The sequence below is a fragment of the Ischnura elegans genome, chromosome 10 (genome assembly GCF_921293095.1).
Source record: "Ischnura elegans chromosome 10, ioIscEleg1.1, whole genome shotgun sequence".
In the NCBI taxonomy this organism is placed as follows: Eukaryota; Metazoa; Arthropoda; class Insecta; order Odonata; family Coenagrionidae; genus Ischnura; species Ischnura elegans.
Window position 1 is genome coordinate 36,632,358 of NC_060255.1, and position 22,865 is coordinate 36,655,222.

General features: G+C 35.6%; 1 protein-coding gene across 7 annotated transcripts in view; it reads left to right on the top strand.

The window, feature by feature from the left end:
- LOC124166847 (lachesin-like) overlaps positions 1-22,865 on the top strand; it is a 791,588-nt gene that overhangs the window by 674,243 nt on the left and 94,480 nt on the right. For all 7 annotated transcript variants that reach the window (XM_046544547.1, XM_046544549.1, XM_046544548.1 and 4 more), the window contains 2 exons: positions 4,480-4,687; positions 5,288-5,443. In XM_046544547.1, the coding sequence (XP_046400503.1) occupies positions 4,480-4,687; positions 5,288-5,443 (364 nt within the window). The remainder of the gene's footprint in view (positions 1-4,479; positions 4,688-5,287; positions 5,444-22,865) is intronic.

Genomic DNA, 22,865 nt, shown 5'->3' on the forward strand with positions numbered 1-22,865 from the left:
ACCAACTTCTATACAGAATATTATTTCCAAGAAAATTTTTCGGATGGTTAATGTTGAATGAGAATTGGTTAACAAAATACGGATGAATCAAAGTGTCATATGCAAAGAATAGGAACTTGAACTTGGGGTGAGAGATAAAAACGAGAGAATGAATTTATTAGATATGCAGTGTAAAGTTTGTCTTTGAAATTAAAAAGTAAAGGGATCAGCGTGATTCAGAAAAAAACGGACAGATATTTGGAAAAATGTTGAGTGAAAGGATATTTTGGCAGGCAAATAATGTCGAGTGCCAGAAAGGATTCACGTTTTAGGGACGTAGTTTAACTCAGATGCTGGGATCTCTCATTTCTCAGAGGTGGTCGCAATAAAGAAATACACACCAATTGTTTAAGTAAAGTCCATTTAATTTGCAAATATTATAAAGTACAGATTGGCTTACTAGTCGTAGAATATGGCGGCTGGTGATGAAATAGATAATGGCTCGAACGGTTAAGGTCCGGGACATAACAATATTTTTATTGTTTCCGATGCATTATTCTCAATTTAGATAACATATAACCGTAGTAATCTTTACTTAAAGAATCCCTTAAATAGTCAATGAGCAATGAATGTGATAATCACATTTTAGTACAAATTTCTCTATCAATCAAGTGGAAATTAGTTTTAATTTTACCTATTTATGTGGCACGATTTTTTTATAAGCACTTTCGTTCGCAGATAAAAACTCATAAAATGACACGATTTTTCTGTAACACATATTTCATGTAATTTCATAAAATGCATTTCAAAGAGTAATGAAATTTAAGTCCTTGATTAAGCCGTTTTTACGTACACAAAAATGTTATTTGACAACATCATGGAATGAAGCTGGGGGGAAGAAGTCAAAGAACACAAACTGATGGCCATGTACCATTATGGGGAAGAATCTTTTCCCTTAAGATTTTCTCAGGCACATTTCTTCGACCAAAGCTGCCCTAGGGATTTGGGAAGTGTCAGCTCTGCTTACCGTAGTGACACCTAAAGTGATTAAATGACCTCAAGGAACGAGCAAGTAGTTGATTTTATTATTTGATAAGTAATAGTCGATTCGATGAGTAATTGAATTCACCCGATCTTTTTTTTATTCTAGTCTCGTAGTTTTTCCTTCAAGAAAACTCTTTTTACGCTGCCCAAACGGCTAAAAAGCGTGGGTAAAATAAAAGATTTTGAAAAAGTTCAAGGGAGGCATTGCGTGGATTAAATTGGAGCGGAGAACGGATTTAAGGATCTTGCGATAACACGAAGGAAGTGAATTAGTTAAAAGGATACTTCGCATGGGACATTCCTTTTACCTTTCAAGTAGGATTTCATCGGATTCGGTTGAACGACAATAGATTTCTTCCACAGCCGCGAGTGGAATTTCTTCCTGGAATGAGAATGGTATTCCAAAATAAGGTGATACGTAACGTCTTACTGCGTATAAGTTTACCGTATTGGGATTTAAAAATAAAATTACGATATTTCAGGTTATTTTCTTTAAAATTTTGTTTTATAGTTTTAATTTTTCATGAAGTCTTCTCGGTAAATCAGCCGGGCAGCAATGTCCATCCTGACCCGGCTGATTATCCGAGAAGACTTCATCAACGAGATTCACCGGGAAAGCACTTAATACTTCATTATAATTTTTCAGTTGCATTTTATAAACCGAACTCTTTCACAGAGGAATACGTTCACTATGTATATGTAACATTAAGCATGCAATTTTGTAATGAGTTATGATGTTGGAACATGGAACGTGAGATCAATTAATAAGTGCGGGTAAGCTGTAAAATATAAAAAGAGCATAGGAGGCAGTCTGAATAGTGTCTACGGTGTGATGTGAGATGAAGGGATAACTGGGTCTAATGGAATGATGGGTACCGGGTTATAGATAGTGTTGTGGAGGAAAGTAAACGATGGGTGGATTTAGCACTAAACGGAAAGCTGGGTAAGAGGGTAGTAGGTATATATCAGGAAAATGATTGGTTTCTAATGGTATAAATTGAAGTGCATACTACCAACTTTGTGGTGGTTCAAATTTACGTGCCCACTGCCATTCATAGGGAGGAAGGAGTGGATGAATTGAATTAACACTTCAAAGAGATGATCAGGGAAAAATCTTGCAGTGATGGAGGGAGGACTCAACCGGGGATGATAGGGACGGAAACGAAGCAGGATAATTTGTATTAGAAATACGAAACGATAGGGGAGATGAAACAGTATAATCATTCAGGAGTAACAAGATTTTCATTACAAAGACACGGTTCGACCATTATAAAGGGCGAAGGTAGTGGAGAGTCTCATTTGGAGGTAAGAAATTTTACGATGCGGGAACATGGACTCTTGATGCATTACGGAGAAGTCAGAAGACATGGATAGAGCGAGTACTGAGCGGAAAGGGGATTTTAGAAACAGTGTTAGAGGGAAGAATGTTGGGTAAATGAGGGAGAGGAAGGAAAAGAACAGGATTTTTAGATAGAGTGAAAGGAAGATGGCCTTAATTTGAATTTAAAAACGAAGTCCATGAAGGAAGTACAGACTGCCAGTAAACTCGTAATTTGTAAATACTTGATGGAAACCTACCTTAATCTGCAGAAGACGTTAATGAAATAAAAATGAAAAATAAACGTGCTAACATATTTTATTGAATTAATAAAACTGAGAATTGAAGGAAGAGAACACACATATTTTTGTGTGTGAAAAAATTGCTTAGTGAAGAAGATTTTTTTCATCGAATCTTTATTTTCTATCTATCGAATTTTTTCGATTAGTTGCGATTTTTGATCTAAATGAAGTACCGTTTTGAGCAGCTAGGAAATAGAATGGGGCAAGAAGTGGTCGTCATTTTGCTTGCAATTTTGGTTCAATATCATTCATTCCTTTAGTTCAGGAGAGGGGTGGAAATATAAAAGCGAATTCTGTTTAAATAAAAGTACAAGATTGAAAACCATGAAGGAAGTGAAACCAGGAAATCAGATGAGTGAGCAAGAATTGGGGCTCTAAGATCTAAGCTTCTCCCGGCGCGGCGTGTCAAGCGTAGAAAAGTTTCTCTGGCTTTCCACCGGGTAATTTTCTCCATGTCTCCCGACGTTTCGAATAACTCTTCGTCCTCAGGGAATTTCTGAATCGTTCTTGTCCAATGGGGTCATCCTATATCCTACCTGATCAGAGTGGCAGTTCATTTAAATCCAAAATAACAACTAATTGAAAGTGTTCGGTATATAGAAATAAAAGATGAATTTACAATGGGAAAATATCTTTTCCATTCAGCTTTCGTTTTTAAAAAGCTCTTGTTTGTTTCATTTAAAATGTTTTCTTCCTTCGTTTCTCAAACTCATCAACATGTGTTTACACTTTTATTTTACACTTTTTTATTTTGCTAAGGCTTACTACCGATTAATTTAAACTTGTATGGAGTATTTACCAAGCATCCTTTCAATATGTGCTCCCATAATACACCTCCCTCTTCAATTCACAAATGGTCATCTTCCTTTCATTCTGTCTAAAAGTTCTATTCTCTTCCTTCCTCTCCCTCGCTTACTCAGTATTCTTCCCTCTAACACTGTCATAAAAATCTCCTCCTGGCACAGTGCTTGCTTTTCTTCCGAATTAATCATTAAGAAGATCCCCTAAGGAAGAAGAGTAAGTCGCTCTCAAAATTTCGAGCGACATTGAGCAAATTACCCGGTGTAAAGCCCGAGAAACATTTCTGCAAACATCGGGGCACCTGTAAATAATTTCTCACTAGAGCTCGCCGCACGCTTAGAGGGTGCATTACTTCCGTTCGACCGCTCTTCTTTCGTAACGATTTATGTATTCGCTTTAAACTTACCCTCTTCAGTTCCAGTGTCCCATATATGATGCATGCTGTTTTATCATTTCCTGATCGAAGAGTGTCCGTAAGTGCCGAGCGCGGCTTGCATCGTATTCCATACATTCTGCGCTTGAGCATACTCGGCTGTTTTCCCACTCTCTCTTAAATCTCAAGCGGGATTAATAAGGAAAGATTCCAGATTTGGTGTTATTCTACAATTAGTGATATCAAGAAAGGTGAAAACCATTTATTGATAACTGTTTAACTTAAATCCAATAATATGACCTTATATAACATCAATACTATGCATGTATGCAATTTTTCTTTTTGCGTAAAACCATTTTCTTGTGACTATTGCATTTTTTTACCTATCAATGGTAAGTAACAATCAATCGTATCAAAGGTGATAAGAAACTTATTGCTAAATGATTTTCGCTAAAAGATTTAATAATTTTTTTTACGCGGGTTAATATTTTTTAGTTATATTTCTGCATAAAAATGTGGCAAACGCAAATTTTCTGTGGAAAAATACACTTTCAGGTCTGAAGAGTTAAGTTAGTGCACTGCGATTTTCAGTGTGCTACTCTGCAGTGTTCGGTGACGTGCCTTGTCAATCTCTACAATTTGTGCTCTGTTGTCCGTCGCAGGTGGCGTGGGTTCGCGTGGACACGCAGACTATCCTCTCTATCCACCACAACGTCATCACGCAGAATCCGAGGATATCCCTGTCGCACAACGACCACCGCTCGTGGTACCTGCACATAAGGAACGCCCAGGAGGCCGATCGCGGATGGTACATGTGTCAAATCAACACGGACCCGATGAGGAGCAGAGTCGGGTACATACAAGTCGTCGGTGAGTACCTTTCCGGAATATTTCCTTTCACAGCCCAGCCTGCATATTTTCTGCACTCCCACCATTGTGCCTGTGAAAACATTTATTAGTCTACCTATGTTTGCTGAAATTTTCAGTTAAAGTTTTACGATTATTCCAATTTTGTGAATCATTTATTAAATTGAATAAATAAAACATAATAAAGTAAAAACCCACATTAAATGCATTTAATGCTTTAATGAAATGCGTGAAGTTATGATTAATATATTCACGAAATGATTTATGTAAATATCATAGTATTTTCATCCTGATTAGTTTTGCAGATGGCTAAATATAAGGATCAATAATTTAAATCACAAAAACGATTTGAGGAATTTATGATGCATTACCATTAAAAATGTTTATATTAAAAGTATAAATCGTGGAGTTATTAATGATATCTCAATGCTTGGAACAGCTTTAAACAGCTATTTTAAGATGCAATATTCCAAAATTCCCGGACTTCCCGTGTTGCATGGAGGTATTCTGCTCCTTTACATATTCCTATAATGGAAAATGAGAATTGAGATTTCTCTTAATAGGTGTCGGTTACAGTTTGAGATGTATTTACTCCTTCCTCAGTACCACCGAGCATTGTGGATAAGGAGACGAGCAGCGATATGGTCGCCAGGGAAGGCGCCAATGTAACGCTGGTTTGCAAGGCGCAAGGGTATCCGGAGCCTTACGTCATGTGGCGCCGAGAAGACGGCCAGGATATCAACTACAATGGAGTCAATGGTGAGTCATACTTATGATTCTTCTTCATCTATAGCTTCATATTAAACCACCATCTACTTCAGTTTGCGTACGGTGAGAGTTCTTAGGAAAGTTGCAGGGAAATACTAGCACATTTTATAGATGCGTATTGAGTGTGATTAAGCACTATAGTTAGGCCTAGCATTCATCAAAGTCTAATACAGCTATACAAACATATTATACAACTGATGAAAAAATTTTATATTTACGTCTTACCCATTTATCTGTAGTGATCTATCTCCTGTCTGCGATCGGTTTGCCGGTTAAGTTTGAAGTTTGCACAGTCGATAAAGAAATAGTCGTAGTATTAAGGCCTAAAGTGAGGGTCTCCTCAGTTATTTTATCTACTTAATTGATGTTATCACCTTTTTGTGAAGTCAAAAATTGAATTTATTTTATTCTTCTGATTGGTATGACTACTTTTAGTGAGATTTATTGCCTCAAAATTATAAGTACTTCGATGATTTCGAGCTGCCGTGGCTCTCTTCGTGAAATATCTAAAATCTTGGTTTAATTATTGAAGAATAAATGAGGGGAGAGTATACTAACAGTCTAAAAAAATTTACTAACTGACCTCCATTGTTCCTTTTTCTTTATTTTCTAGTCTTAAATGAAATGCTGAATTAGTCGCACCGCGCTCTTGAGTCCATGTAGCTTAATTTCCGGAATAAAGAAGTACCTTTTTCCATAAGGAAAATGTTTTACATGTCTTTATAGCCTAGCTGGCTCACTGTAAATATTTTTTCACCTTAGCAGTTCAGCACTTACATGGGCTATATGTCAGAGAACTGAAGTCTTTAGAGGGAGACTAAACATTTTAAAGGGAAAAATTAAGCTGGGCGTAATAAATGATTGCAATATGAAGTCTGGCGACGCAGTAATAATACCATTCTTCCTATATGGTTTCTCTGGGTAATTACTAAGTTTTTCCCGTTTTCATGTCGTTGGGTTTTATTCTGTAAAGTATTTTCACCCAGAAAACTTTCTGCTTGCGATTGTGATGATATTTCGGTTCAAGGTCGGTCCCAGGATTTTTTTCTGGGGCGGGCAACTGGGTCTGACTGGCAAATTGTCTTCTCATAATTGGGATTTAAAACTACATCCAAAAATTACTCTCCGAAATATATTCTAAATTTTATTATAAAGTTTATCAATTTGTAATTATTTATAACTTTTACATCAATATATAAAATTTATTAATATTTGTATTAAAAATCCCGTCTTTTTTTAAATCGTCTGGGGGGATACGTGCCGCTGTGCCCTCCCCCTCTAAAACCGCCTATTCTTCGGTCCTTTGCTCCGTCATTAGCATTCCAGTTGAATATATATTGGTAATACATCAACTTGCTTCTTCAGACTGATCCGTAGCCATATCATTCAGAATCTTTTTAATCTTTTTTGTTTAATTTCTGCGAGTAACCTTGATGGAAAAGATGAATCTTCAGAGCAAGTATATTTTTGATGAAGGAAAGTTAAAATAGTATATGGGATTCCATCTCCAGTTTACTTTGATCGTACTCGCATATAATTTACGGACAGTGGGCGTCCATATTAAATTTCCGTTTCGCACCCGTCTTTTTCTTTGAGTGGGTTCATTTCGAGCGGATTCAAAAATAAACGAATAAGTGGATTAGGGGGCATCTATTAATTACGTGTGGAGTTCAGCAGTAGTGGGGGTTAAGCCGAATCTCATCCAATCTAACATGGGGGAAAGCTATCTTACATTGCTTTATTAGCTTTTGTCTAATACTCTGGCTTCAAAATGAATATTTTAAATCCTTTTTTATGTAGTTTATTTTACTACTCACCGATGAAGTGCTCAAAATTTGAAAAGAGACAGAAGTGAAAATTGTGCATTGCGACGGTCAACTGTCTCATTTGGACCGGCTTCAAAAATAAACTATAAGTAGATTATATTATTTCAAGCTTCAATAAGTTTGACAGCAAAAAGGAGGGTGTGGTCTCTTCATGTTAAATAAATACCGAAGTCATATACTCAGAATGGTAGGATTAGGGGCGGTCTGTCCAGTTCAACTGGTCGGTAATCGCCGAGAGTCCCGGGATTAGGGGGCTCTCTCTTTAGCTCTCCTCTAGTGCATATGCAAAGGGTAATGAAAAAAGATTCCTTGAACAAAATTTTTTTGCAATGATAAATTTATGTTTCATTTTCATTGCTTTCTTTGTTTAAGGAATACGCCGTGTGAAAAGATAATGAAAAAATAAATAAAATAAATAAAATAAAGGTATCAGAAGACGAAAGAGAGCCTAATTCTTTTATGAAGGGGTTATTCGAAAAGGCTATTTTAAAGTTTTTTTTTCTTTTAGTTTTCAGTACAGTTTCAGAGGACAGGTTTACTAAATAATAGATAATAGAGCCATGATACATTTTAAGGTTGTATGGGATGTGAAATTGTCACTTTTTATTATATTTTTTCTTACGAAATTGCTATTTTTTTAACCTTTTATTTAGTTTTTAAGAACCATAATGGCGTCAAAATCCATTTCCGGGCACGCAATTTTCTAATATTTTCCGGGAGAGGACCTCCACATTCCCGGGTAATGACCCTATCATGATCATAAGTGGTAGGACCCCAGTCACCCCGCATCGACCCTGGATAGGATGTAGCCATTGGACTAAGGTGCACGGTGTGCTGAAATCAAAAAAGGCTGGCCAAAAATTGCTGTAGTCTTTAGTATTGATAAATTAATGAAACATTTTGCAATTTGTGTATAGTAGGTATAGATGCAATGAAACTTATTTAGAATGATTCAGCCCACAATATTGTTTTGGAGGCCAATAACAATTGAAGAAGTGAGAAGCCTAGGCCACAAATGATTATTTTCTAAACAGTGTTAGGTACAAAAATTAGGCAAAGAATAAAATTCGAAGAATCAAGCGAGATGGAGTGGAATTGATTCATAATGAAACACTGACTTGCAATTTTTCACAAAAATAGAATTTAATTCGACTCGAGTTTCGATGTTACTACATCATTTTCAAGGTACAACCTTGTAACATCGAAAGTCGAGTCGAATTAAATTTTATTTTTGTGGAAAATTGCAAGTCAGTGTTTCATTAGGCAAAGAAATTAAACGAGATCAACCAAACATTCATCAGTGAATTTGATTTTCCGCACTATTTCAGCAAGACAGAAACTCACTCTTGTCCCTTGGCCACAAAGGTTTGTACGTTTATTTTATCAATTTCTGCACCTAACTCTGTTCAGAAAAAAAATCACTTGTACCCCTTGGCTTCTCACGCCCTCAAATAAAAATAGAGGACAGTGATGCGGGAGGCACAGTTTTCTGGAGCAAATCGAAATTTTGCTACGTGAACCTCTGCGGAAAGATAGAATTTCTTCTATTATTAACAATATTAAGGCTATCAAATAGCATCTTTTAAGGTAAATGTTGATTAAACATTGTTATTATGTCTTTAAACTTAAAATTTTCGTTATTGAAGCTTGATAATATAAAAAATACCATTAACAAATATATTTTCTGCCAATTGCTCAGAGACTACGCGAAAAGAAGGCGTCCCATTTTAATTTATATTCTGAGCCAGAAGGTGGGCGGAAATGTGTTAAATTTTAGTGAGTCAGGAAAAAATTTACTCAAATCTCCGCCCTTCCACCCACTCTGTACCCGCGTTTTAAATTATTATAATTAAAACGTCTTTCGCGGCGACGACAACGCACGTCCACAGAGAGTGCCTCCCAAGAGGACGAGGGAGGTGTTAAATAACAAGACCCGCTCTTCTGTATCATTAGCTTCCTCTTCAAGGGTCCCCTCAATGTTTGATCATCCGTAACTTTAACTCTCAAAGTGGGCGCCAAAGGGGATGGCAAGTGTGAATTTAACCTCATCAAAGAAGGCAACCCCTTAAACAACCCAGAGGCCTGTGAATCGTGCGGGGCCAAAGACTCTTTAATTCGCCAGGCGGGCGTCTCACACAGTGGAGGCGGAAATAAAGATAAATCGACGGGGTGCCTTTTCCCCTGCAGAACGACACCCTGTCTGAAGGCGCCCTCCGAGGTCAGTGTTATTCTCGATTTTCTGTCGGTTGGGGAACCAGAATTAATTTTCTCTCAACTTCTACTTTCCATGCTATTTTCTTCATCATTCTTAATTCTTAAAACAATTCATAGCTCCCACCCAACCGGTCGTATTTTGTTATTTTTATTGACATGTCACTTGTCTAAAATTTGTAAGAAACAGGCCAGATATGTGGGTAAAATCTTCTCGGGATTCCCACTGGGTTAATTTATCCAAAATAGCCAACGTTTTAAGCTCCAACTCGGGGTTCATCTTCAAGGATGAATATTGTTTTATTATTAAATACAACGTAATAAATAAATAAAAATTCAGCCCTGAGGATGAACTCCGAGTCGGAGCTTGAAACATTGGCTATTATGGATAAATTAACCGTTTAACCACATAATTCGCCGGGAAAGCACCAAATCATAGTTTGCATGACATGCTTTGAAATTTTTGTCAAACATTCCATACTATATTCAGATATATGGATTTATTTTTCATGAAGTCAATTATGTAATAATTAATAGCGTCTTGGTGTATAGGTCTGAGGATAAATTGCAAAATGCCTGGCGACTATTCGATGTATTTCTTATATCTTCTTAAGGTCTAAAAATAAAAGTTAAAATATTTATGCATTAATTTATTTGGTATTTGTAATTTAATTTTGGAAATTGTAATTTACTTCACGCATTAATTTATTATAAAAACATTTATTTATTATATTTAAAAGTATTTATGGCTCCCATTCAACCGATCGATTTACTTTATTGTTATTGACAGATCAATTTTTCAAACTTATAAGTATTATATGAGATACACTTTGAAATTTTTGTCGAATTAAACATTAAAAAAGTATATTGGTTGAGAATGTCATCTTTCTACAAATACTACCTTCCTTTGATGAATAGTCTACCCTCAAAAGACAACAACTCAAGGGAAGAAATTAGTTATACAAATAAATGAACCATTTATCTTGAACTTTGCCTGTTTGATAGGGTTTATCATAATCAGGTGAAGAAATATTGACTTCACGTTCGTTCAAAAATTACAAGTATCATGTGAAAAAGGAATTGAAAATTTATAATAATTGAACATAAACAAAAACACAGATTCATACCTGATTAAATCCTGAAATTATTATTAATCAGGTTAAAGGATTAATAATTAATTATATCAATAATAATTTCAGTATCCAACCCTATTTAGTTAAATAGTCTATCCTCTCAGGGAAACAACTCTGGTTGTACAAATAAAGTAGTCATGCATCTTAAGATGTGCCTATTTGAAAGGGCTAAATTTAAATTACATAAACGAATGGAGAAATATTGACTAAAGTGGGAGCGCAATCGTGTAGGTTTCATTTTTTCAACATAGGTTCAGTTTCATTATTACCACATTTTTAGGAGCAAGAGAAAAAAATGATTGTAATTCTTCTTATACCAAGATCGTGAGCAAATAAATTATTTGGATTTGGGTTCAATGGGAATTTGGATCTTAGTGGTGCAGGAAATGTATCTAATATTTTGCATTTTTATTGCAAAAATAATTGAATGAAGGCATGATATGGCAGGAAGCTGTAAATTTGAAAAATTTAATTGATGAAAAATACAGAAAAAAAGAGATTCATAGAGCCTTGGAAAAAACACCTAAAATATTGGCAGAAGAAGCAGAGCTTAGTGCTCATACTAATTAAAATAAAAGAGTAATGCTCATAGTAATTAAAATTAAATTATTTAAAAAATGCCAGTATTTTGGGAACATGGAAAATTCAATTTTCGCATTTGTAAGTCCTTTCTGTTGGATCGGCAAGAGTTAAGTAAAAAGAGGCTTAATTAAAATAATATTTTAGAATTAATTACTCTTTCCCTGGAAAAGCCACGACGTGGTAAGGAAAAATCCAATACATCAAACAAAATATGAAGAGTAAATCTCTTTTACAGTTGCCATAATCATCTTTTTTATGGTTTCTTAGAATCATCTATTTTCATAAGTTCTTATAAATGTCTTACAAACCATATGATTTCTTGGATTGCAGCCGATACTGGGCATTAAAAAGGATAGCGTAATTTATACTGGCGGCCAGGAACGAAAATAGTATCAATTCACTTTTTTGGCGATCGGTTCATGAATGGAATAGCCAAAAATAGTGAAACAAAGAGAGTCAGCTCAAATCACCAATCAAATTAAGATTTATGAGATAATATTCTCAGATAATAACGACTCATAATATCTTAAAAGATTTGTGAGAACCCAGAGGCGGATTTCAGAAGCAGGAGAAAAATTTACTGATGCATAGCATTCATCTAATAAAGTAGTTTTACTAGATACTATTTTTGGAAATTCCCCATTCATTAGATAATATTAAAGAGAGAATGTATTCCAGCCTGTGTCCAATTATTTCCACCTCTACAAACGACCCTGAAACATGATATTTTTCCCTCGAGAGAAAATTATTTCTCCTTTCAGAAAGGCGATTACTAAATTTTTTCCAGTCATTTCTCTCAATTATTTCTCTCAAAACTCTAATACGATTAGATATTAATATGCGGTAAGGAAATTTTTCCTTTCAATTTCGAGAAGCCATGTAAATTAACGTTTGAGAGTGATACACATTTTTTCTTTCATTAACTTTTCTTTATAGCCGCCTTTCTGTTTTCTTATTTTTAGTACCTATTTGGAAGGTTTGAAATTCGCAGACATGTTTTTCGATTAACGACAGTTGCTTGGTAACATTTGACTACGTATGAGTATTTAAAATCGGCACATTTCTTGCCATACATTTTTATTCATATCATGCCTTTTTTCACCAGCAAATTTAGAAACTTCTGTGCCTTTATCCACACGGTTGTTTTTTTGTAATTCCTGATTATATTTTCTTATATCTTAGTCATGCATTGCATTCAGAAACGTTTTCAGTGCCCTCGTTTGGAATAATGCATGGCGTATTATCTCAAGTAAATGGAATGCGAGTACCAAATTGGAATATTATCATTTAAAATCCGTGCATCAAAACTTAGGATGCAATCGTTGTTATTTATTCCACGAAGTGTTGTCTCGCTGTGCGTTGTGAATCGATAGTTACAAGTTGTGTTTGCTTTTATACCTACAGAATTAATTTTAGTGGCATTAATTCAGAAGTAATGAATAAGAATTTTTATCTCATGTGTAAAAAAACGAAATTGTCATTTTTCACCCATTAAGTTTATTTCCAACGCCCGTACGGGATATATATTAGTGCATCTTTTCACTATTATTTTTTCCAAGATGCTATTATATAAATGATAGAAGAGTATACTTTCTTTACTGTCATCTATTTTTGCTGAAGTTTTTTTCTGTGGCCACTAAAGCGAAAACCTATTTGTTTTCCGAGCTTCAGCTCGCATTCCTAATTTAGCTATTCTCTCTCATCTCATTTCACTTTATGCCTCCTCTTCTCCCTTGTTATCGCACCTCAGATCATCTGCTTCCCTTCCTTCTCCTACGTCAAACCATTCACCTTACATCCACCTGCTACTTTCCTTACCCTTCTTCGTCCACAAAAAAATTCGCATTTTCCCTCTCTACTTTATTTTCCAAGAGGTTGGACAAAAGCACCCTACCCCGTCCTATCTTCTCTGTCTATCCCCATGAGGAACTCACTCATATACACAGCAGTAAAGAAGACTTTCTGTTTGAGGCTTCCACTTCCGTAAGCCTGCTCCTCTCCCTGAAGGGAAAGAAGCCCTTAAGGGCTGGTATACCTTGGGAAAGCGTAGATCCCTCTATGCTCTGGACGTAGTATGCTGGACAGGGTCGAGCAATGTAATGCCCAAGCAGGAGGAAAGAGGGTGGTCCCAGGTCGGGTCCTTGCGGAACCCATCTTATTGGGGGATAAGCTGCCGTAGCCTTGGTAGTGGACGGGCCTGGTTATCGGAGTAGATGAACGGGAGGGAAAAAATGTGGAAGAAGTAAGGGGGAAAGACTGCCTGGGTCCAGGGGCTTTGGGAAGAAGGGCAACAGGGGTCTTGGAGTGAGAGTTTGACCCCTCGCTACCTATCTCACTCGATAAACGAATTATGGCGGCCTCTTCGCTGATTGTTTGCAAAGGCGGCCAATAGATGGAGCTGACCTCCTCCACCTCCTTCCCCGTATTCCATAGGGACCTCCAAGATTTTCTTTTCCCCCCATGATCCGGCTGAACGGGTACGCGCGTCGCATATGCGGACATTCCAATCCGTTCCAAGAGAGGCTGTTGCTCGACCAAGGGGCTCCGCTTATTCATTTAGTGCTCTGATATATCATCTAAGGTTTTCTCTCCGAAGGTCGATTCTGAGACACCGTTTTTCATTTGGTGCGGTGGAGCTATTGGCTAGACACAACAAAACAATTAGTACATTTCATTTAATTCCCAGATTGAGAAATTAAATGGAAAAAAGGAATTAATCAGGTGTGGGAGACATTTCTATCCGGCTACCTTCAGGCAATTACTAGGATTATTTTTCCGATTCCAATATCTAAAGAATAAGATAACATTTTTTTGTTCCCGGTAGCTACTTTTGCTTCTGAAAAACTTAAAACTAACTCCTGAAGATGACTAAAGAACGGAAGCTGACATTTGTCTAAAAATCTGCTGAGAAAAAAAATCATTCGCCTTGACCGGGATGATTTTTCTCTGCGGATATGTTGGCTTATTTTTTATTTATTAATGATATTCGCATAAGCCACTGACCTATTTGAATAAATTTACTGTATTTGCATAATTAAATTTTATTAAATATTATTTTATTATATACGTGATTTAATTCTTATGATGCATGTCCAATTTTTTCCTAGTTTTGATATTAATAGTTTTTTAGTTTTGTTTTCGTACATTTAATATAACAATGCCATCAATTTTTCATGGAAAGTCATTGGGGTAACACTGTACTCTACCTTTATTATCACATATTATCATTTAATAATGAATTGACTGAATAACTTACGGAACTCAACTCTGAATTTCTAGAAACGTGAAAGCATTTTCATTCAGTCATTTCATCTCTTCCTTAGAACTGAGGTTCCAGCAGGAAAAAGGGAAAATACCAATGCATACGTTATTAATTTCATTAATCCTTTCAAAAATTCGACCGATTATTTTCTTACCACCAGGGCGGGATCGTATTACTCTTATGCGTATTTTTTTATTTTTCTAGTTACCAGTGATCGGGCAATTAATGAACCCAAGTCTTTCATGCGCGCTTTTTTCTGCTAATTACTGGATGGCCAATTTATTTTCTTTGACAAGAGAGCTTTTTGGAAAAGTCTTTTGCTTTTTCAGCGGTTTTGAAATGGCAAAAAAATAACTAATTGGCAAGAAAATTAAATTATATTTTTCCATATGTCACCCAGAAGAGATCTTGTTAAAATTCATTGCACTAGAAAAATTCAAACCACAAATACTGCCCAAATATAATGGCTCAGCTTCCTTTATATGACGTTCTTCAGGAATTTTTTCGTGGACTTTTTCGAATGCCTTTTATGTACCCCTAGCCTTGCCATTTCTTATCCTTGTAGACCTGTGTTTACTACTTGCCTTTTTCGATGATTGAATTCGCCCACGTTCAACGTCTCTATGGAGGTCTCCTTGGTCAATGCAGCTCAGTAGACTCCTAATTCAAGATTTTTTCTTCTTCAACTACCTAATTCCCTCTCCCGCCTCGAATGGCGTGCTCTGAGGGCTTTGACTTAATGCCCCGGACTTCTCCTTCTCAAGAATACCGAGGGGAATGTCTTCTATCCTTGTCCAGGGCAATGCAGCATTCAATGGAGGATTCTGGTTGTTATTAAAAATCATGTCATTGTTTAGATAACCTATATAAAAGCATATTTTCTTAGCGCGCCCTTTTAATTCCAAAAAGCTGCCAAACTTATGCTTTGAATTCCCTAACCATTTGGCTACCAATCTCCCTCGCGATAGCTAAGACCTCTAAAATATATTTCATGAAAATGGCATCTCTATACTATAGACTATATTTTTCACTAGATAGACTATACAGTATGTATGTATGGCACCTTGTTAATTGAGGGAAATATTGAAGCGTTGCTCAACTCTTCCTTATATATAAGTCACGCACATTTGTGAACCAACATGCGCTATTTTGGACTATCAACTACACAGTAACGTATTATTTAATCTGCAGATTTTTAAGCATTTGGTTATTGAATGAAATACATTTTTGGATTTATTTCCTCTCCAGATCGCCCAGCCCTGAGTTATTTTACACTGCGTGATTAACATTCTCTCTGCAAGAAAATAAATTGTGTACTTTATTAAAATGCTCCCCATCGTGGATTTTTTTATCTCCTATTAATTTTGAAGTTATCTCTTCCTCTTATTCTCACACAGACTGATAACATCATCCATTATTAAAGGGAATGGGAAAAGGAATTGAATATTTATAGTACATTTATTCTAATACATTTCATACTCGGAATTAGCTTGTCTATTAGTCACTAAAAAGACTAGTTCATTTCGAATTGTTATTTCAGTGAAGGTGTCAGAGTGGATTTCCAAGGATGAAGTTAAACCTGGTTAACCAAAGTTAAGTTGTAGTGAACAAGGTGTAACTCTTACTTAGTCAGAGTACACAGATACACGACATGAATGAACTTTTATTTCCCAATATTCTTCGCGAGCGCAAAATATTGAGCAAAAAACACGCCTGCATCGACTGGAATTTATTAATTGAATAAATAAAGATGGTGGGATTGCAATTTTAATGAGAAGCCATCGAACTAAAGGGAGTTGATATTGTCCGATGCGAGGCGCTGTGTACGCCTTTCATTTTTCCCACCGGTACCAACCGAGGTCAATTTTTCTGCCACTGAATTATTACTGAGAGGGCTTAAGTCCTACATGGCAGACTCACCAATATCTCGTCCCGGACAAGTTTTGTTCATGGCCATTTTTAATTTCCGCATCCGTTATTCAATCTACTTTCACTATAGATTGAGCGGAGCCCTTTGTTTCAACAATATAACCCAATTTCAATCACACGTACCGTAGCTTTAAAAATAATGTGTTCGTTCTATTTCTTAAGTTTTTTTTAACAAACCGAGACTTTTAACCGGTGTATGATTGAAGTGAATTGGTGTAAAAGCTTCCGGAATACTTCCAAAATGATTAGCTATTTCGGACAGCAATATTGGCCCTTAAAAATTTCTGTTTGAATTTAGAGTGATGAAAATTAGGCTAGGGTCTCCCAAACGTGTTGTCTGGTATAAAAGCTTTTAATTGCGTATTGATATTGTAATCAAACAGACGGCAATGCAGTCATGCATCCCCTCAATGAGTTGTAGTGTCCAATCATGACATGTTATCACAGTCTATGGTCGTATTGGTTTAATTAGCACCCCTGTAAAAACAAATTACAATCTCGTATACTTTTCCCCGAACGTAGGCACTCATATTACCACCTATCCTATCAAAATGTGGCCTCTGAAATATTTAATAATGCTTTCCGACAGCATTAAGGAAAACTGGTGAGCATTTCTTATAAAAAGCTCTGTATCATCTCTTCTCTGTGTTTTAACGAGATTCTAAAAGAATGAAAATGGAAATAAAATTAGGAGAAAAAATGAATGGTAAAGATAAAAAATTAGGAAAATCGCGAAGCTGCCTCTCTATTTGTTTTGATGAATTTCCACAATGTAAGCTCGTCGTCTACTATCAATCTGACGAACCTCAGGTTTCGCAAAAAATTGTTTGCAATTCATTAAATATTCAACTGGATAAATTTTGCTATTTTTTTATATTCTTGCATATTTTAGTTCCAATTAATTATTAACGAAACTTTATGCCATCCAATAAACGTGAATAAATAATACATAATGCTCGGTTTTGGTGTTCAACGGTAAAAAGTGAGTGATGGGTACTTTTATTGGTTATTTGAAGCTTATAAGGAATTATTGCCAAGTCATTGATGTGGGTCAAAATTTTAATCAGCTGCCTCAATGAGATCCGAAGGCTTTAAGCAATTAAAGGATCCCAGTCATTCCCTGGACTAAGTGGATTTTCTAGGAATTAGGTGTGGCTTTCTTTGAACTGGTCTTAGCTATCATTTTGTCTTTGCGCCACGCTTGAGTGCAGTTTACAGTGACTGTATAAAGACTACATCTTTGCCTGTTCAATGGTGTATCCTAAAATAGGTTAAAAGTGAACGCCTTTGTGGTTTTAAAGGCTTAAGTCTCATAGAGGAAGGCACTTCACCTAAATTTTGCGCCAACGTAGGCAATTTACATCGTTGCATCAGATGAAGTTCTTACATAGCCCTCATAAAGCCGCTAATCCAAAGCGTAGGTAGGGATAAATCGGTAAAAGCATTTTGCGTGAACTCCCAGGGTCCCGAGACTGATCTTTACTCCGTGAGTGACTCTATCATTTTACAGTACCTCAAAAGGTAAAACCGCTGAATATTCACGCGTATTTAAATAGAATAGGTTCCTTCACTAACGATAAAATACTTTATCTGCATTAAAAATAAATATTTACATGAGCTACGATTATATTTCGGTACTTCGGCAGGTTTTAAATGTTGTAATCATCATAATTGTCAGCAATTCTGGGATTGGTTAGATGCGGCTGATATCTCGATTGTATCAACTGATGTATTCATGCTGACTTATTTCTTCTTTCTCTTGAAGCCCGAACAGTAATATCATTTGATACATATATTTCGAGGGAGATCTTCCTCTGCTATTATTAACTTTGTTTTGGCAGATTTATTTGGGAGTTAGCATAGACCAACTTTTCTTCTACTTTCTTATTGTTATATGCGGTTCCACATTAACACGTTGCAGTAATTATAGATCGATTGCTTGACAAAATCTGTTAGGGAAAATTTTGTCAAGCCTTCACGATATGGGGACCCTGATGAGGAATACAAAGCGAGAAATTTACTAGAAAATAGGTTTCTCAAAATAATTAAATGATTTCAAGTGTCAAATTATTATTAAATTTCAAGCTGATGGATGATTTGTTATTTTTTGAAGTCGGTATAAAGCTATATTGGTTGCTGAAAAAAATATTGATGCCTTTATCCAAAAATAAAGAGACGGAAAATTTTTAAACAGGCTAATTACCGAAACATTTTAGCAGAAATTATAATTAGGGCTAACAAGTCTCACATAAATTCTTACGTCTAGTCTTTAAAGAATAAATAAAAATTTCCTAAGCTGGACAACGACATTAATTTATTGTTTTTAAATGTAGCGAACATTGCATCACGCAACAAAATCCCGGCAGCGATATTAGAAGTATTTATTCAATATTTGCGGCTGTATTTCATGTATTTTGTGAGCGCTCCCCAACTAGACTTCATTTTTACGCGACAAAAACTTACCCTCCAGTTCCGTGCGTCGATGCATGGAATGTAATTACAGAGCGCAGGAACAGGATGCATGGAATGTATTTACAGAAAGCATGTGAGCTATTTTGTTCGTGTTACGAAGTTCATCTTTGATAATCATATTGAGGTCAACTAAAACTAGATTCATTCCCTTTTGAGCATAATGGTTTCGAATTTTTCCGTGCTATGCTCCTTAATCATTTTCGGAAAATATGTTTTTTGATCCGCTTCAGCTCAGTCTATTCCTCAAATTACGCTATCATAATTCTTTCCGCCGTAGAAAGCAGGGTACCGTTTTTCGACGTCGTTAAATAGATTGGCATGGAACTTACATCAAAGACTAAGTCTATATTTGAAACTGCGCTTCTTCCCGTCATCTAATTAATGTTTGATGTCACGACTCAGAGCTTAGCGTCTATTAGCCGATACGTAAAGGTTACTGCAGAGCATGCAGAGAATTTAAAGCTGTAATAAAGAAAGGCTGCCTGTCAGAATTACCAAAAATTCTCTACAGTTTATAAGCATCGATGAATTTTATCAATTTCAATTTAATTTTTCTCTTTAAAAATATTTCCTCTCCTATCTTTATAATTACATTCTTTTCGATCGCTCATGATTCAATTCTTTTCCATTCACTGCTATTTTTTTCTAACCTGAGGATCGAATAACCAGAGCATGAACACGCCGTACGAAATTCAATGAATTACTAATACAAGATAGGTTGTTATGTGGATGCGGATGTAAACACAAATGAAAATGATTACCGGGTGTTTTAAAATTAATATCGGGGTTTAACGCTTACTAATATTTATCACACTAAATTCACTGCTATAAATCATACATCAGGTGAAGGAGAAAATCAAATAGTTTAACATAAAAACTAAACCATGCGGACACACGTCAATTTATTATGCATGATCTTCCCAAATGTTGATTGAAGTCTCACGATAAATCTTGGTACTAGCTGTTTCAATCCTATTTCTCAGTGCGGAAAGGTGAGGTGGTAGAAGAGGCACGGAACTTATTATCACCAGATGGATCATAATCAAACTTAATACGGAACGCTCGCTGCACAGTTACCACAGATTCCGTCTTTGGAAACGTTTAAACACAAAAAGCTTTCTGTTTGCAATCGACAGCTTTCCTGCTAACGCTTTCTTACTGGTGGCGACTGATAGATCATCGGAATTAAGATTTTCCCTACTTTTATTAAATCATATATCATATGTTTCCGCTCTATTTTTAACCAAAATGCACTCTGCTGTGTTTATTTTAAAGAAATATACCTTTTAAAACATCTCCATGTTTTGGAACGTAGCAAATATTACACCATATTTCTCAGTGTAATATTGCATTTTAATTTGAAAGGAAGTGGATTGCAGATTCGATGGCTTTTAAACCTAAATGTATACGTTTCAATGTTATGTGTAATATTTCTTTACAGAAAAAATATTAATCATCTCTTCAACACTGTGTTTTTCATCACAGCTTATGGTAAATTTTACTAATATAGTTCTACTTCCTAATTTAATAAATTTAATACCCTCCAACAGAATTAACGCTCTGTGTGTGCATCTAAGGCTGGTTTCTCCTACTATGCATTTTCCATTGATGTCTTGACACTTCTAATTTTACTAGCAACTTAACAAAACTAATCATCGAAAATTCTTTATGTAACGTGGATATGAGTGATGAAATTTCTCTTTATCGCCCAAGAAACTCTAAGCTAATGAATTTTTAATTGTCTCTGGATCATGTTTCATTTTTAAGTGCCGCGACTATCAAATTTTCGTGGCATTCCTCACTTATCAGCTTGGAGAGCATGCAATTCTTTTTCAATCTCTCTACCGTATTTCGTTTTTATAACGAGCATTTATTTGCCCCTTAATGAAGCTATATGTGCACTTAAAATTTTAATTGTCTAATTGACGAAGATGATATCTCTATAAATTGATAGTGGTCTGCTTGATTTCACCGTAATTTTGACCGCGTGTTTTTGCGAAACGGAAAGTGTACCCTTACAACCTTTCTCCAAAATTATTACGGGGTTTATGGAAGTAGTCCCCTACAAAATCCTCCTTCACCTGTTAAGTACACCCGCATATCCATTTGGGCTTCCTCCAGGCGTTTTTCAAATCATTATGTAGATGTAGCCTCTGTCACCTTTCATCGCATTGATGGAATTTGTTCGGCCTGGCTCACCTTTTGTGTTCACAAAAGCTACCGTGTCCCGGGTGGAAAATTCAACTTCCGCCTTTCATTTTCAGTCATATTTCTCTCGTTAGTCGCAGGAATAATATTGAACAGCGAGCTCGAACAGAGTGATAATGCTATAATCACGTGACATTTTGAATGTCAAGGAAATTAAGAGGTGGAAGGGAATTTAAAATCGCATTAATGCGATTAAATTAAAATCAGGACTAGAATAATGAAAATGTTTTTAAGCATTTTCGTATGAATCAAAGGCTAAGTGGTTATAATCTACTCAACTTGCTTTGCAAAAAGTATGTACCCCAGCTGCTATTTGAATGCAGGTCCTAGAGGTCCAACAGAATCCAGAAATCCAGATAATAACATAACCCAATTTCCCAATAAAATAAATCCTCACTCATATATTCTTCTGTATTCCTCTCCATCATTCAGAATTTTATCTAATGAAAATAAAATTAACTTCTTCCACTAACAGCTTATATAATAGAAAATAATACCTTCATCACCTGAGATTATTCCACAACCCCGTAGGACTACTATCTCTTAGGGCTCTCTCAGGAGAGTGGCTGATCAGGCTACTGAATACTACCTTCGGTTCAACGCAATTGCAATAGCTATGATGGATCAAGCCTTCTAAAATCACTACAGCAACGGTTGACGGTTAATTTAACAACTTAATTTTTTTCTGCTCAGTTATTATAGTAAATGACTTAGAAAACTACGCTCCCTGTCATTTATTTGTTATAAAATATAATAATTAGAAAAGCTCTGTAAAACTCTCCATTTTTTGGGAAATAAGTTTGGAAATGCTACACCGTTTTTCTCTGTGTAAAATTTTAAATTAATTTGAAAGGAAATTAAGTACACATATGATGGGTTTTTAACCTTAGATTATGTAATTCCAACTGTTATATGTGGAAGAAAAAAATACCTTATCCTGTTCTCCAAATTATATAACAGCTTTTTGTAAATCTTACCAAAATAAGTCTCTATTTAATAATTGAGTAATGCTACTACTCTCTGAAAGAGTTGATGTTCTCTGTGACATTTGAACTTTAAATTTAATACTTTTAACTGATTTGAGTTCCATGTTCATTTTTTAACAACAGAAAAGAGTTTATCTTTGTGATATATGGCATAAGAAAGCCCTAATGAAAGCAGGAATACGTTTGGTGAAATTATATTCGAATGAATGCAAAAGTATTATATAAGCTGTTAGTGGAAGAATTTAATTATCTTTTTGTTAGATAAAATTTTGATTGATAGTGAGGATTATAAATGAATATATGAGTGTGGAACTATTTCATTGGTAAATTGAGTTATTATTGAATTGAATTGAATGTTAAAATCTGGATTACTGGGTTTGTCTAGGACCTGTATTCAAATAGCAGCTCGGGTACATTTTTTTGTAAAGCAAGTTGAGTAACTTCATTGGTAAAATGTGAAGGCCCCTTTCAGTTCAGCAGTCCGCCCGTCCTTCGTCTAGTCACGATTTATTTGGCAGTTAATAGATTGAAGCCTACTCCGGAATTCTCTACACCTCTCGCATCATATCGTATGGGGTCTTTCAGACGACTTTTTCGTATATCACTGAATATTATTGATAATTAGTCCACTTCCGTACCATAAGAGAAATATAATTCAAAGAATAAAATAAAAATACAGGTCTTATGTGTCGTAAATATTATTCTCTTGAATCAAGAGGCAAAAACAGGATTTGAGATTAGAACTGTCTTTAAAAGTTTCGAAATATGGTTTTTTATTTGAGATAGTATCCTATCAGAAAATTA